This window comes from Neohortaea acidophila, assembly GCF_010093505.1.
Source record: "Neohortaea acidophila strain CBS 113389 unplaced genomic scaffold BDY17scaffold_8, whole genome shotgun sequence".
Lineage (NCBI taxonomy): Eukaryota > Fungi > Ascomycota > Dothideomycetes > Mycosphaerellales > Teratosphaeriaceae > Neohortaea > Neohortaea acidophila.
In genome coordinates, this window is record NW_022985517.1 from 79681 (window position 1) to 94330 (window position 14650).

The window sequence follows — 14650 nt, forward strand, 5'->3', positions numbered from 1 at the left end:
CCAACACATCCGCAACAATGGTCCTCGCGCACAAACTCCAGGTCGCCGTCTCTGGACTCGGCCGCATGGGCCAACGCCACGCCCTGCACTTCCTCGAACACACGCCCCGCGCCTCGCTCGTCGCAGCCTGCGATCCCTTCCCCGCCTCACGCGAATGGGCAGAGCAACATCTCGCACCCTACGGCGTCAAGATCTACGCCGACTTCGACGAGATGCTGCAACACGAAGGACTGGAAGCCGTCATCGTCGCTACGCCCACCACGTTCCATGCGGAGCAATCGATCAAAGCCATCAACGCCGACAAGCACGTCCTGTGCGAGAAGCCGCTTAGCATCAGCGTCGAGGTCAGCCAGACGGTCGTTGACGCCGCGAAGAAGAGACCGCATTTGAAAGTCATGTGTGGCTTCTCGCGGCGCTTTGATGCCTCGTACCGCGATGCCTTTTCGCAATTGGAGAACATCGGTCAGGCCAGCGTGATTCGGTCGCAAACGTGTGATAAGCACGATCCGTCTGGCGTTTTCGTCAACTACGCCCAGCACTCTGGCGGACTATTTGTCGACTGCAACATCCACGATATCGACCTCATCCACTGGTTCCTCGGTGCTGGCAGCAGGGTGAAGAGCATTTCCGCCGCGGGCATCACTGCTGTTGCACCGGGATTGGCGCAGTGGCACGATGTCGACAACGGCGTGGGGATCATCGAGTTCTGGGGAGGCAAAATCGCATATGTCTATGGATCCCGAATGATGGCTGCCGGCCAGCACGACATGACGGAAATCATCGGCACAAAAGGAAAGCTTGTCGTCGGTGGAGCACCGCAGATGAATTTCCTGGAGGTGCACGAGGCGACGGGCATTCGAAGAACCATCCCGGACAGCTACTATGGTCGCTTCCGGGAGGCGTTCATCACGGAGGCCAACGAGTTTACGCAGTGCTGCTTGGACGATCGGGAACTTCCGTATACCATTGATGAGGCTGTACAGGCTCTGGTCGTTGGCGCTGCGCTTCAGGAAAGTGTGCGAACTGGACGGAAGCTGTACTTCGATGAGCTCGGGAACAAGGTCGACCATCCCGGCACGATCGTATAAGGTATGATGGTTTCTCTTCAGGACCGCGTTGCAGGGCCAGCCGTATGCATATAGATTCCATTCATGGCAGATTCACGGTCTCCTTAGCTGTGTTACGTGTCGTAACAGCCGCCCGCGACTACTCAATTTCTTGAGTCCAGCCCCACGCGGCCTTCAGGTTCTCACGAGCATGGCTCGTCGGGAAAGCATACTGTGAATCGCAGATGTTCAGGACATTCAGCAAAGCCTCTTGTTCAGATCTTAGCGTGAATTTGTCTCCTGCTGCAACCACCGACATGAACGCATAACTAGCCATACGAATTAGCTGGATAGTACATGACGACGGATGGCGGCGAACGTACGTAAAATTCGGCGCCGTGTCCGGATTGCTCATTGCGATGCCGCAGAGCACACGGACGTAGTCTTTGATTTCGTCATCCATTGCTCGAAGAGCGCTCGCTCGGCCGGGGCCCAGGCGGGGCATTCTCGGATTGTGTGCGCACAGTAGCAGTTTCGCAATGTAGTAGTGCTGCAATCCGATCGTGACCTCGTCACTCAGAAACCAGATGTCCGGAAAGAGATTATCTTCATCCGCTTCTTTGCAGTAAATCGGCGTGAAAGACTCCGATTTAGAGCTGTGCCACCGTTGCACTGCAAGTGCTAGTCTGTCATACCCGCTCGTCGGTTTGTCGTCCTCTCCAAAACAGAAGCGAACGGTATCGGCGCAGAGAGCGACCATTCTACAGCTCCAGACATGATCCGTAGTGGTGTCCAAAGATCGATCGAGGTTTAAATCGTCATGCGCGATAGCGACGGAGCGCTGATTGATGAATGCGACGTAGATTTCTTGTCTCAGGCACACCCAGAACGCTGCTTGTCTAAGCCCTTCCGACATTGCAGCCGGTCCTTGGGCTTTGATTAGAGCGTGTGATCCAATGAGATGGCTCTGACGATCTGCCGGAGAGCATCCGGAAAGCGGTTCTTCGAATTCTTCGAGGTGTCTCAAGATGACAGCCGATGCAAGTAGGTTTTCGTCAAGAATGGCTTCGGGATCGTCGAGTATGGGAATGACATGCTTGAGACATTCTTGATGATATCGATCTGACACCAGAGGATCGTAGTCCCCGACTCGACTCAGATGACGCGCTGAAAGAGCGTATATGGCGTTCAATAACAGAGGGCATGTTGCTGCCCTTTGCGGCACGACCGTTCTGAAATGACGGAGAGGATCTGACAGGTCAAAGTTGCGAGCCAGGCGCTGCACATAGTGCCGCAGCAGTGCCGCTTCTTGCCTGCTTTCAAGTGGCCAGACAGATCTTTCAAGATAGATTCCAGATGCCGAAGTGGAGGCGGTGGTAGGACCAGCGGCGATTGCGTAGCTGTCGCGAGACATGTTACCTGCGAGTCCATCCCTTGATGGACTGAAGGCGAGGTAGTTGTGTTGCATCCCTGTGACCGAGGACTGATCGGGCGAATGAGTGTTGATGTGGGTAGTTGGAGATGATATTAGATCGGGGTGGTGTGAGTACGACCAGTGATTCAGTGGAGACCCGAAAGAGTCGTGCAAAGAGGTGGAGGCCACGGAGGCATGAGGTGAGTGGGTTGCGCGTTCAACATGAGGTCGGGCTCTTGAAGAGCTTTCGTCGGCCTGTGAAGCACTGTCGACAGTAAGACTGGAAGTGGAATGGAGGAGCGCGGGTTGAGAAGTCGGCGGGCTGGCTGAGAGTGCTCTTTGTCGCTTGCTACCAGACTCGGCCGAGGGTTTCAGATGTCGGGTTCCATCAAGAAAGGTCAGACTCGAGGACGTCTTCACCCACGGCTGCGACTTGCCAAAGTCCAGCCCACGCTTTCCTGACCCACCAGCATTGATACTATCATCATGAGCGCATTGTGTGGGTGAAAGGCGGGGTCGTGGCGTACCTGGGGTTGGCCTCGTGCCGGAATCTGATCTTGTACTCTCGATCACAGTACAGGCCACTCTTTTCACATCGAGCGCAAGATGGCTGTAGATCGTCGCCTGGACGGAGTGGAGTTAGCGACCCAGAGATAGCGATGCGGGAATGGACGGGTGAGGTAGAGGCATACATTTCAGATGCCGCGCACGACAGTTCTGACACCCCGATCGGGGTTTGATGCCCACTCGGGACGACGACATGATCTACGGCATCATGCACCGTACATGGTCTCGAGGGCAGTCATGCAGGATGAGGCGGATCTCTAAAGAGTATCGATGTGGACGGGGTGAGGTGGGCGTGCTGGACGTCCGATCTGGGAAACTACGTCCGGCAACTGCCGAGCCGCATCAAACTGCTACCTCGTGCTCGGGTGTTATAGACGATATGCGATGTATCTAATGAACAGTTGGAGAGACTGTCAATGTATTCTTGCATGTCAGTGCAAGAAACAAACGCTACTTGGGTATCAAAATCGAGTCAGTGTCGATGCTGCATCCTCGGCTTGTCACTCTCCACCAGAGTATACAACGATGAAGCAGGTTCCTGCATCACCATGTCTTCTCCCTACGCAGAATACGTCCACAAAAGCTCAGTTAGGATGGAATTCAAAGCCTCCGAAACGGAGGCTTTCAGTGTTAGCAGCAGTTTCGAACTAGAGCGAATGGTATCGTCCGCAGTCCGTTGTTCATCCCGAGCATGGCGTATATCGTGGAACCACACGATCAACGTGGCGAAGTAGATGCAGAAAGGCAGATGCGGAGGCTGCGTGGGCACCGCGTGGACGTCTACGAAGCGCTTTGGATGGTCCTGTGCTGCGCTCATGATGGTTTGCGCAAGGTGAAGAATGGCTCGTGCATGCCAGAGGGCCACGGTGAAGAGGCGATTCTCGATAATCTTTCGTGCCTTTGCGCCGTGGGCAATGCCTTGCTTCGATCCGCTCGCGTGCTGCGCTGCTGTCAAGGCCTGACGGTGGAGAGTGTGCACGTCGGCGTGTAGGATGATTTGCGCAAGGTGGAATAGCAGCATCTGGGTAGGCGCATTTTTGCAGGCAGGGTCGGGATGGGCGGTGTTGGCTCGAAGCCATCGGTGTAGTTCGAGCTCCACAAACTCCTTCTTCCAGAGCAGCGGCTTTGATGCGCCGTCGGCATCCCATGACCGTACCATCCATGTGAAGCGAATCGTTTCGGTAAGCTGGTGTATCCCTCCTGTTGGCGGTCGATCGGTAAGCCCGCCTGAGCTTGGCGGGAGGATGCCATCGGCGGACAGTGTGTGCTGGCCTCGATTGGGCCGCCGACGGCTGATAATCTCCATCAAGAAGGACGGAGGCAATTGCAGCAAAAGCACTCGATAGCTATCGAGGATGTTGGCGGCCTCCATGAGTAGTCGAAGCCTACCATGCTCGCGAAGCTGGCTTTCGACGCGTGGCAGTGTATCCATACAGCATGTGATTGTGTGGAGCTTGCTGCCATGAAAGACTTCGATAAACTCAAACGCCCTTTTGTCCCCACTGCAAAAGCCCCAGAGCTCTAGCAAGACAAACGTCTGCGCGAAGCTCAAAGACTGTTCAAAGGAGGTATCAGTGTGCTGGATGTACTGTTCCAAGAGGATGCGTCTAGCGTCGTTGTATAACATTTTTGCAACTCTATTGCTGTCGGGGATAGTGCAATAGAGAGCGCCCACAGCGGCCATAGCCAAGCACAGCTCAACCCGAGTGACATGTGTTGCCTGAAAGTCCGCGAAAAGGGCAAAGGTGGATGATAGGTGGGTCTTGGCGACTTTGAGCAAGGCGTTGATCATCTCGTCATCATACATGTGGAGTTGTGGTCGTGCCGAGTGCCATGACCAATCTGGAGCATCAAGGGATGCTCGTGGACGCCAAGGCACCTCCTTTTTCAGAAGTTCGATGCCATTGAGCATGGCGGGATCGAAGTCGATGTTCATCGAGTGAGGCTGCTGAAATGCGAATGAACCTACGTCGTAGAGATCTACTGGGTCGTCGAAAAATGTGAAAAAGTCCTGAGAGATGGCGTTTAGCTATGAATTCGTGGGCTGCCCATGGCGATAGTAAGCTTACCGTGAGAGATACGAAATCATCGAGGAAGTCCTTGGGAGCGGGAGTTTCATACTGCATGCCGTCGGTGCTGGCGTCCGTTCCAAAAGGTGTGGGTGGAAGAATCGTTGAGCCAGCCGCACTTGGGATAAGGAGATGAACGGGATTCGGCCAGGCCACGCTTTCTCTCGGAGGTGCCGATTCATTTTGCGCACCGAATCCGGCAGATCCTGCAACGCTGAGGGATACTGGAGTCTCACGGGGCCCTGACGGGGGAGTTGGCTGCATCGGCGTGGAGTGAGACCTCGGGTCTGGGCTTGGCTTCGCGACAGTGGTGGTCGGATCCATCAGAGTCGTGCGGGGGTGAGGGGTTGAAGCAGAGTTCCTAGGTCTGCCCGTGGGACGGCTGGTACTAGACATAGAGCAGGTGAAACCCTTCAGGAGACAAGGCTCACACGGCCTCTCATCGTTGCATCTGAGCTTGCGCTTGCGGCATTGGTCGCATGCCAGCCGGGAGCGTTCTCGCTCGCCGTCCCTGGGCGGCCCGGCAGACGCTGGCGCATGGACCCTGTCGATATGCCGAGCCAGCACGTCGGGCCTCTGGAATGCTGCCTGACATTGTGGACACGGGAACGGGCGTTCGCCGGAATCTGGTGGGGTTTGCGTTCAGCCTGAAGTACACGACGAGAAAGAGCACTGCGCGTGACTATACTCACGAATGCGTTGATGTCGGATTAGGTGCTCTGTGCGAGCGAACGAACGCCCGCACTGAGGGCATTGGGCGGGCATATAAGGGCGTGGGTGTCGAGACACCCCCGGATCGTGTGGTGATGGAAGAAGTGGAGTGCGGAGTGGTGCAGTGAAGCCTGGCCCTCCACCCCCACCCCGCCCCCGCCCCACTTCCACCTTCCGCCCCACACCGGCTATTTCTTCCACGCCCGTCGCTGGCTTGATGATGGCATGTGCGGCTAAGGCACACGGTCTGACAAGGATGAACGGCCACATGGCCGAGAATGGAGGATCTGTGATGGCGGATCCATCCAACATCCGTGCCCAGAAATGGCCGGGTGAGCACGTTCCGGGGCAGAGCGACGTGGCGTTGGCAAACGAACGTCCCGACGCGAAGATGCTGTCGAACTTCAAGGACGCCCTGCTCGAGAGTGAGGATGTGAATGCCAACCCAGAGTGGCCTCTCCGCGCGAGTCTGAGGGATCTGGTGCAGTCCACACCCCCTTTCTTCTCCCAGAAACCTCGCATCTGACAATGGCAGCAATGGCATTCTCACCACAACTACACATTCCCTCTCGCTACCCTCCAGCACTTCCCATTGCTGCAGCAACCCGATGCACTGGATCGACTATGGCGAGACATCAACGCAGGATGTCTCCATTACGCTCTCTCTTACCACTTCCCGCTCGATGCCAGCTCCGCGGAGGCTTGCGCTCCTCTCCGTTACGGCGCGGCGTGTCTGGCGGCCACTCGACGCGGGCCGGACACGTCTGAAGCCGACAATCTATTCGCCGCCGGCACCAGCTTGTGGATCGTCATGCTAGAGGTCTATAACCCTTTCGCTCGTTCAGTGGAGCTGGTGATGGCGGTATGACACATCCCTGCACCCATACGCTGCAACACACTAACACGCGTGAGGTCGTCCTCCTCATTCCCTATGGTATCCTCTCGAACAACCCCTCATTTCAGACAAGAGCGCTATATCTCTTGTCCTCCTCTCTCACTGTACGCTACTTTCTCGTCGTGGCACTTGGTCGACCCTGACTAATGCGTAGTCGCAACAGATGAGCCGCCGTATGAGACTACTGGATGCCGAGGATCTGGACGGCCCACGGTCGCAGCAAGTGTCACATTATAGGTCGGTTTGGAACATGCAAACCTCCTTACTTGGATTGTGCTGACCGTAAGGTAGTTCGATGCTGTGGTCTTTGTGGTTGTGGGACATTCTCTTGGCCCTCCACACCGATCATCCTACCACATTCTCGGCCTCCGAAATCTCCTCGACCGGTCCGTTCTCTTCCGTTCCATTTCAAAAAATGTATCGCGAGTTATGCAATGAAACCTGGAAGCCCACGCCTCCCGACCCCCGTCCCGAGGACAGAGTACTTCGAGATCAAGGCTTCCTCTTGATCATGGCCATTCTGTCCGACGCCATCACTATGCGCAGATCTCTCGGGACAGATCGTGACTTCATGGACGCAACCGCGGCGGAAGTGTATCAACACAACCCCTTCACCCCTCTGTCTGCGCGCGAAGAGCTCGATCGCATGGAGGAGCAACTGTGGAGAGCACTGGACCGGTACGATGCAGTATATGGGGACTCATTGACCAGCGACCTGCAAGCTCTGTACCAATACACTCGGTTGTACATCTCCTGCAAGGGTGTGACGAGTCTTTGCCGCGTGGCGCACGACGCTACCCTCGGTGCCCCCGGGCTCGCCAGCCTATACGCCTGGGGCAGGCAGAATGTCATGCGTCAGGAATCGGTCGACCATGCCTGGAGTGTGCTTCATTTCGTGGCGAAGCGGGGATCAGACCCCGCCACAGCCTGTCCTACTTGGTTCCCAATTGTGACCTTCCACGCCGCTTTGGTGGTGTGGGCGCGCATCAGCCAGGGCCGGCACAGTGCGCCCAGTGCGCGCGGCGGTGAAAACATGCACGCTTTGAGCTGGTTCAAAACGGAACTGGAGGTGATGCAGTTCCCGTGTTGCACTGTCATGGTTGCGGTCCTTGACATGCTAATGTCGGGCGGAGCCGTTTGATATTCGTGAATTAATGACTCGGCATTGGAGCTCACGACATACAGGTATTATTCCCGGAAGCTGGCATCCCATTAGGAATTTCGCAATCCGGTGTTGGAAAGCGGTGTCGTTGATCGACAGATATCGGCTTGATAATGAGGGTTCACGCCCTTGCAGAACAGGCTATACATGCCCGCTAGAAGGTGCAGAAGCGGGCGGCATGGAGAGTGCCGGACCCGGCGAAGCTCATAGGCCGGCGACCCGCCAGCCCCCCTCAGCCCTATCTTTCGTTGCAGCTCACGGTGCGACGATCATCTCTCGGAAATAATACAACCTTTGCACGTTGCGCAAACCAGGATGCCGCCGCAATGCAACGTCGGCGAAACTGCGTATAAGTTAGGTGACATCCGCCCTATCTCAACCCTTTGTCACCATTGTACATATTCCTGAGCTCGGCGGCATCTCGAACCCCAGCACAGTACTTACCCACACACATCCCTCGAAGCCTCAACCCCGCTCGAAACATCCGCCACCATGGGCAACGAAAATGGCGAAGACAAGAAAACGGTTCTCGCCGTTGAGACCTTCGAGGAAACGAGTCTGCCGCCCGAGAAAGCGGGCACGGCCGGTGACCGACGAGACATGTATCGCATGGGGAAGATGCAAGAGCTGCGACGCAATTTTAGCTTCGTGCCGATTTTTGGATTTGCTGCTGTGCTCATGATCACCTGGGAGGGAGTGTTTTCGTGAGTTGAGTTGTCGACCCAATGAATGTCGTTCAACGCGTTGCTGAGAGAAATTCCTCCCAGGGCTATCAGCTATGCCGTCCCTAATGGAGGGCTTCCGACGATGGTGTGGTATGTGGCGGCCATGTTTCTATCGCTGATGTCTCGCTGACGAAACCAAAAGGATGTACCTGGTTACTTTCATTGGTCTTGGAGCCGCCATTGTTACCATGGCCGAGAGTAGGTTACGCGGCGCCCTTGGATAGATTTCGAAGACAATGATGATGCTAATGGGAACCAGTGGCCTCCATGGCGCCGACGAGCGGAGGTCAATACCACTGGGTAGGAATTCGCAACGACGAGAGTAGACCGTCAAATCATGCTGATGTCGACTTAGGTGTCGGAATTTGCGCCCAGGTCATCGCAGAAGTTACTCAGCTACTTAGTCGGTAAGTGCGACTCGGCTGCGATCATAACATCAAGATCAGACTTTGACACTCGGCCTGTATAGGATGGTTCTGTGTACTGGGATGGCAGGCCGGCATTGCAGGACAGTGCTTCACCGTGGCCCTGGAAATCCAAGGCCTGGCCATTCTGAACAACGCAACATACGTCCCGAAACCGTGGCACTCTGTCCTCATTACCTTCGCAGTGGTCCTACTTTGCGCCGTTTTCAACACCTTGTTCGCCCGGCAGCTTCCCAAGATCGAGGTGGTGCTGCTGGTCCTCCACATCTGTGGTTTCTTCGCCATTCTCGTGCCCTTATGGGTCTTTGCGCCTCGGCATACCAGTGCTGAGGTGTGGCTGGATTTCAAAGTCATTTCCGGGTGGCAGTCAGTCGGTGCTGCCGCCTTGATTGGGCAGCTGGGTATGTTGATGGATGAACAAGATCGTCGGTTGATGATGCACGCTCTGACTGCGCTGGTTGTAGGCCCGCTTTATGCTCTCCTTGGTCCAGACTCGGCAGTTCACATGGGTACAGCAGTCCTCCTTTCATCTTTTCTTTCATGCTTGTACTGATAAACTCCCCAGCCGAGGAAGTTCGAGACGCATCCCGGGTCCTCCCATGGGCCATGATCTCGACACTCCTTCTCAACGGCATCACAGGCTTTATCATGATCGTGACCTTTGCCTACACACTAGGCTCCATCGAAGCCGCCGCAGCCCCAAAGTACAACTTCGCCTTCATCGGCACCTTCTACAACGCCACGCAATCCCATGCCGGCACTTCCGTCATGACATGCATCATCCTCATCCTCACATTCTGCAGCGCCATCAGCAACGTCGCCACCGCCTCTCGGCAAATGTTTGCCTTTGCGCGGGACGGCGGCCTTCCCTTTTCCGGCGTCTGGCGATATGTGAAACCAGGCTGGGACCTGCCGCTCAACGCCATCGCTTTCTCGTGCATCTTCACCTCTCTACTGGTCCTGATCAACCTCGGCAGCGACACGGCTTTCAACGCCATCTTGTCCATCGGCATCGTAGCTTTGCTCACCTCCTACCTGGTATCCCTGGGATGTCTCCTGCTCAAGCGCGTGCGAGGCGAGCCCTTCATCTACCGCCGCTGGAGCGCGGGCAGGAAGTTCGGCTTTTTGTGCAATGTCGTCGGCCTGGCGTACTTGATTGTCGCTTCCGTCTTTGCCTTTTTCCCCATTTTCATCCCTGTGACGACGACGAATATGAACTGGGCGGTGGCGGTGTATGTTGGGGTTGCGTCCATTGCGGGCGTTTACTATGTTGCGTATGCGCGGAACAGTTACGTGCCGCCTGTGGCGCGTTTGGCGAAAGATTTGTAGATAGTCGTTCCACTATGGCCTTGATAACGGGCCTGGTATCGATTTTATCTTCGAGACTCTTGCTTGTCTGACGTGTAATATTCTGAATCACAAGAAGTTTGAAATAGCGCATGTGAATCCTCACTGCGCCACACTTGTCTGACTCCGATCTCCATCACCTCAACATTGCAGACAATCACCCACTCCACTTGCAGACATGGCTACTCTCCAAACAATGCAACACTAAACTGGGCTCAAAGACCCAAGTCCCAACAGCCAAGAATGGCATCTCACGGGGACTCATCAGCCCGCCCCGACCTGGGCTCCTTCACCATCGACGAAGCCGTACGAGAATGGCATCGCCCCCTCAAAGACTGGCACGCCACGCACCGCAACCAAGGCCAGCAATGGGACGGGATAGCAACAGCGTGCGCCGTCTTCAACCGCGAGGGCAAAGTGCTCATAATCCAACGCGCGGCGCACGACTCGCTGCCGCACAAGTGGGAAATGCCCGGGGGCGCAGTCGACTCCGACGACACCACCATCCTCCACGCCGCCGCGAGGGAACTCTGGGAGGAGGCGGGGATGGTTGCGCGGCGCTTCGTCGATGTCGTGTGCACGGGGCCGGATCGCAATGTGGGCGATTTGTACCGCAGTCGGGACCGGACGAAGACGTGGTGTCGCTTTACGTTTTTGGTGGAGGTGCAAGGGGCGGAGAGGGTTGTGCTTGATCCGAATGAGCATCAGGATTACTTTTGGGCGACAGAGGAGGAGATTCGAGGGCAGAGGAGTGGGGAGAGAGGATTGACTATCACCAAGGACACGGTCGTTGCTCTCATTTTGGAGGCCTTTCGGATGAGGAGGAAGCGCAGTGGTGCGTTATGATGCAACCTAAGGCCTACGACTGCAGAGATGGACGCAGCATGTCCAACACTCCCCATTGCAAGGCTACATTCTATACCCATCACATATACCCATGGCTCGTCTTGGGATTCGGAGCCGGCGGGGCAGAGTGCTGAGCCACATCTGGCCACCCTATGTCCATCTTCATCGGCACATCACTTTGTAAAAACCCAACACCATCATGTCCACGCGCCAGTCGCAGCTCAACCACGATGGCCGGCACAATGCTGGTCTGCGTCGGCGCCTGTGCCATCGACACGATATTGACGATGCCTCACTACCCGGAAGAGGACTCGAAGCTGAGGGCACTGTCCTTCCGGAGACGCAGGGGCGGCAACACACCCAATACACTGGAAGTGTTGCAGCAGCTCATCGAGAGCGACCATGGAAAGAACGACGGTCAGGACAAATCGAATAGCGAGTCTGATGCCCCACTCTACTTGATCGCGACTCTTCCTGCCAAAGCATCTGCCGACACTTCGTTGATGATCTCGTCCTTCGACTTGCCCAACATTTCGAAGCAGAATGATACAACTAAGCGTAGCAATGCGTCTGATCAACTGCAACAACGTAGCCGTGTCGACCTTTCACACTGCATATACCGCGAGGAGTCTTCAGAGGCGGTTTCATCGTACATCATCGCCAGCCAGGCGACATCTTCCCGCACGATCCTCAACCACAATGCACTGGAAGAGATGACATTCGATGAATTCGTGTCGGCAGTCGATGGGATTCTACGAACGGCAGAAGCAACTGGACCAGCAGCAAAACAACGACAGACAGTGTGGTTTCACTTCGAGGGCCGCATTCCTCAGACTACTCTCCAATGCATCCGCTACTTACGCTCTCACGGCTTCTTCAATGCTCCTTCCGACATGACCGTGCCTCCACACGAGCTCGTCGTCTCCGTGGAGCTCGAGAAACCCGGCAGAGAAGGACTCCAGGAGCTTGCGTATGAAGCCGACGTCGTCTTCTACTCCAAAGCCTGGGCTCGTGGACAAGGATATACAAGCGCCGAGGACTGTCTGAAACAGCAGTCTCGCCATCTTTCACATATGAAGGAATGCGAACCCGCACCGCAAAAGACGCTGATTTGTCCTTGGGGTGAGCACGGCGCAACAGCACGGAGTTGGAAGTATACGAATCCGCCTTCGAACAACGCCAACGCGTCTCAACCACCCGATGAGAAACTGGTCTGCAGTCCGGCGTATATTGTTGACGACCGCGCGATTGTTGACTCGACAGGTGCCGGCGATACCTTCATCGCCGGCGTGCTGTTTGGGATATTATGTAGGGATGGACGACAAGAAAGGAGAAACGGCAAATGGTCATTGAAAGACACGCTGGACTTTGCAAATGGTCTCGCAGGACGCAAGATCTTGCAAGATGGGTTTGCTGGACTGGATAAGTTGGTGTCTGGGTTGCGCGATGCTTTGGATGGTGTGATGAGTAAGGCTGAGTGAGGGCGAGTCCGTCTCGCTCCATTTCCTCGAGCACACCAACACTTACAGCTTCGAATGTGATTGGAATATAAAATCGAGGCGTCAATTTGTTCACAGTTAGAGTGTATAGACACCTTAAACCCCTTGTTACCTACCAAACGTCCCCCACCCTGTCTCTCGCCATCCAACTCCGCGGCCTGACACCGCGAGAAGCCATCGCCGACGCCTTCTACCGCCTCATGTCCGCCCTGGACGAGAACGACAGCGCCCTCTTCAACTCAGCCATGATGTCCGACGTGACACAGGACTTCAACGGGCAGACACGGCAGGGCATCGAAGCCGTGCGAGCCCACGCTCTCGGCGTTGTCGGACCGTTGGATTCCACTCACTTCGTCACGAACATCCGCATTGATGTCGAGGACGATGCGGCTAATACTGCGACTTTGACGGGGAATACGCTGGCGTTGCACTATCCGTCGGGGACTGGCAGGTCGCAAAGCAACAGGAGACTCGTGGGAGGTTCCAGACATAAGGTTGAGATGGTGAAGGGTGCGGAAGACGGGCTGTGGAAGTTCCAGACGTGGACGATACGTACGGTGTGGTTTGAAGGCGACTACTCCGTCATGGACGGCGTGCTTGACGAGTTGTAAAGAGCAGTTCTCCGAGCAGCTGAACAGTCCGTAATTGTACCTGTACTTCAGCCGACCGTCTCGCTGAAGGATGTCTGCATTCGGAAGCAAGTCCTTTCCTGATCTCGCCGTCCACGGGGAAGCTGACGATCGCATTGGTAATCATCTTTCCGAGCTCATGCCATTGATTTGGAGCTTAAATACAACACGTCTGTCAGCATGCCCCACGAGGTTTCGAGTATCTAACTCGAATGCTCGCAACGGCAAAAGCAACATTGCGTCTTCAACAACTCACCCCGCTTCTCCATCCCGTCAAACACAGCAAAATGTCCACCTTCGACAAGGCCGCGCTCGCCGAGCTCCTCACCAAAGGCCACCAACGCCAAATGGTCGCCACCAAACACCTCACCCTCGCCTTCGCCGGAACATACATCGTCGCAACAACCCTAGCCGCCAAACCCGTCTTGGTCTGGGAGGATCCAGCCAGCAGCTACGGCCGGTACTACGTGCCCGTGGAATCGCTGCACCCGAGCATTAAAGGTCAAGGTAACGACGGCGCGGCGAAGAACGGATCGAACGGCGCCAGCAAAGATGCCGTTCGCCTCGAGACGATCGAGACGTTGCAAGGCAAAGGCGCGGACGCCTGGGCCGCGGCGGTGGAGAAGTTGAGCATTGGCGATCGCAGCACGACCTGGGCTCGCTTTACGCAAGGCCCCTTCAAGGACTTTATTCGCTTTGAGCCAAAGGAAATGGGTACGACAATGCTCCTCCTAACTTCATATGTTGAAAGTATCCCTCCAACTGACCGCAATGTGCAGACGCCTGGTTCGAAAACGGCGCCATCTTCCGCGGCCTCAAAAACGTGTACAAACGCATCGACACGACGCCCATCGCGGCGCACGTCGTCGTCACCATCGCCGGCACCAAAGTCGCCGAGTCGCAGGTCGCCGTGCTGCTGAGCGAGACGTACCTCAACCCCGCCTACTACCTGCCGGCCACGAGTATTCTCGACTGGGGCATGGTGGAGAAGAGTGAGCGGCGCACGGAGTGTCCTTATAAGGGCGAGGCTGCGTATGTGCTTTCGTATCCTGGATTCGTTGACAGGGTTGGTGGCTGATGTGCTGAGCAGGTACTTCCATTTGAACGTCAATGGGAAACGGCAGGAGAATGTCGTGTGGTATTACCCCTTCCCGACACATGGTGAGTCGCTCTCTTCCTCATTCTACTCGAGTCTTGGACTAATGCGCCCCCTAGAAAGCTCCGGGGTGGAAGGGTTGGTCAGTTTCTACAACAAAGAAGGCGTGGAGATCCTCGTGGACGGAGTCAAGATCTGAGCGGTGGCAGGATGAAAGAT

The 14650-nt window shown here is 55.9% G+C and overlaps 9 protein-coding genes across 9 annotated transcripts; 7 read left to right on the top strand and 2 right to left on the bottom strand.

The window, feature by feature from the left end:
- Positions 1–17: 17 nt before the first annotated feature.
- BDY17DRAFT_253888 (NAD-binding Rossmann fold oxidoreductase family protein) lies at positions 18–1088 on the top strand (the record flags this gene model as incomplete). The annotated part of the gene is made up of 1 exon (XM_033731379.1): positions 18–1088. One exon carries the CDS (start codon positions 18–20, stop codon positions 1086–1088), a length of 1071 nt encoding a protein of 356 aa, XP_033587568.1.
- A 59-nt stretch (positions 1089–1147) lies between these two features.
- On the bottom strand, positions 1148–3358 carry BDY17DRAFT_180604 (uncharacterized protein). The gene is made up of 3 exons (XM_033729905.1): positions 2988–3358; positions 1430–2938; positions 1148–1375 (listed from the first exon to the last, which is right to left on the bottom strand). Exons 1-3 carry the CDS (start codon positions 3152–3154, stop codon positions 1207–1209), a joined length of 1845 nt encoding a protein of 614 aa, XP_033587569.1. The 5' UTR covers positions 3155–3358; the 3' UTR covers positions 1148–1206.
- A 1-nt stretch (position 3359) lies between these two features.
- Positions 3360–5900, bottom strand: BDY17DRAFT_180603 (uncharacterized protein). The gene is made up of 3 exons (XM_033729904.1): positions 5789–5900; positions 5097–5722; positions 3360–5038 (listed from the first exon to the last, which is right to left on the bottom strand). The coding sequence occupies exons 1-3, from the start codon at positions 5859–5861 to the stop codon at positions 3587–3589; spliced, it is 2151 nt and encodes a 716-aa protein (XP_033587570.1). The 5' UTR covers positions 5862–5900; the 3' UTR covers positions 3360–3586.
- A 611-nt stretch (positions 5901–6511) lies between these two features.
- On the top strand, positions 6512–8100 carry BDY17DRAFT_180724 (uncharacterized protein). Its single transcript, XM_033729907.1, has 3 exons — positions 6512–6806; positions 6866–6939; positions 6994–8100. Exons 1-3 carry the CDS (start codon positions 6672–6674, stop codon positions 7841–7843), a joined length of 1059 nt encoding a protein of 352 aa, XP_033587571.1. The 5' UTR covers positions 6512–6671; the 3' UTR covers positions 7844–8100.
- A 256-nt stretch (positions 8101–8356) lies between these two features.
- BDY17DRAFT_254512 (amino acid/polyamine transporter I) lies at positions 8357–10343 on the top strand (the record flags this gene model as incomplete). The annotated part of the gene is made up of 8 exons (XM_033731438.1): positions 8357–8568; positions 8632–8679; positions 8732–8787; positions 8849–8889; positions 8945–8996; positions 9059–9415; positions 9479–9523; positions 9580–10343. 8 exons carry the CDS (start codon positions 8357–8359, stop codon positions 10341–10343), a joined length of 1575 nt encoding a protein of 524 aa, XP_033587572.1.
- A 261-nt stretch (positions 10344–10604) lies between these two features.
- BDY17DRAFT_311804 (NUDIX hydrolase domain-like protein) lies at positions 10605–11207 on the top strand (the record flags this gene model as incomplete). Its single annotated transcript, XM_033735576.1, has 1 exon — positions 10605–11207. The coding sequence occupies one exon, from the start codon at positions 10605–10607 to the stop codon at positions 11205–11207; it is 603 nt and encodes a 200-aa protein (XP_033587573.1).
- Positions 11208–11449: 242 nt separating this feature from the next.
- On the top strand, positions 11450–12688 carry BDY17DRAFT_254193 (Ribokinase-like protein; the record flags this gene model as incomplete). Its single annotated transcript, XM_033731411.1, has 2 exons — positions 11450–11706; positions 11770–12688. The coding sequence occupies 2 exons, from the start codon at positions 11450–11452 to the stop codon at positions 12686–12688; spliced, it is 1176 nt and encodes a 391-aa protein (XP_033587574.1).
- A 109-nt stretch (positions 12689–12797) lies between these two features.
- Positions 12798–13432, top strand: BDY17DRAFT_180621 (uncharacterized protein). The gene has a single exon (XM_033729906.1). The coding sequence runs from the start codon at positions 12907–12909 to the stop codon at positions 13315–13317; it is 411 nt and encodes a 136-aa protein (XP_033587575.1). The 5' UTR covers positions 12798–12906; the 3' UTR covers positions 13318–13432.
- Positions 13433–13622: 190 nt separating this feature from the next.
- On the top strand, positions 13623–14630 carry BDY17DRAFT_325730 (uncharacterized protein; the record flags this gene model as incomplete). Its single annotated transcript, XM_033737398.1, has 4 exons — positions 13623–14049; positions 14115–14367; positions 14426–14496; positions 14551–14630. The coding sequence occupies 4 exons, from the start codon at positions 13623–13625 to the stop codon at positions 14628–14630; spliced, it is 831 nt and encodes a 276-aa protein (XP_033587576.1).
- Positions 14631–14650: the final 20 nt, after the last annotated feature.

Bases quoted from the DNA above. Each gene is read 5' to 3' on its own strand.
- BDY17DRAFT_180604 (XM_033729905.1), bottom strand. From the start codon at position 3,154: ATGTATGCCTCTACCTCACCCGTCCATTCCCGCATCGCTATCTCTGGG. The intron at 2,939-2,987 runs GTACGCCACGAC...TCATGATGATAG, and splicing joins CGGCACGAGGCCAACCCCAG to TATCAATGCTGGTGGGTCAG. The intron at 1,376-1,429 runs GTACGTTCGCCG...TCGTATGGCTAG, and splicing joins GACACGGCGCCGAATTTTAC to TTATGCGTTCATGTCGGTGG.
- BDY17DRAFT_180603 (XM_033729904.1), bottom strand. From the start codon at position 5,861: ATGCCCGCCCAATGCCCTCAGTGCGGGCGTTCGTTCGCTCGCACAGAG. The intron at 5,723-5,788 runs GTGAGTATAGTC...AAACCCCACCAG, and splicing joins AATCCGACATCAACGCATTC to ATTCCGGCGAACGCCCGTTC. The intron at 5,039-5,096 runs GTAAGCTTACTA...GCCATCTCTCAG, and splicing joins ATGATTTCGTATCTCTCACG to GACTTTTTCACATTTTTCGA.
- BDY17DRAFT_180724 (XM_033729907.1), top strand. From the start codon at position 6,672: ATGACACATCCCTGCACCCATACGCTGCAACACACTAACACGCGTGAG. The intron at 6,807-6,865 runs GTACGCTACTTT...TAGTCGCAACAG, and splicing joins TCTTGTCCTCCTCTCTCACT to ATGAGCCGCCGTATGAGACT. The intron at 6,940-6,993 runs GTCGGTTTGGAA...ACCGTAAGGTAG, and splicing joins CAGCAAGTGTCACATTATAG to TTCGATGCTGTGGTCTTTGT.
- BDY17DRAFT_180621 (XM_033729906.1), top strand. From the start codon at position 12,907: ATGTCCGCCCTGGACGAGAACGACAGCGCCCTCTTCAACTCAGCCATG.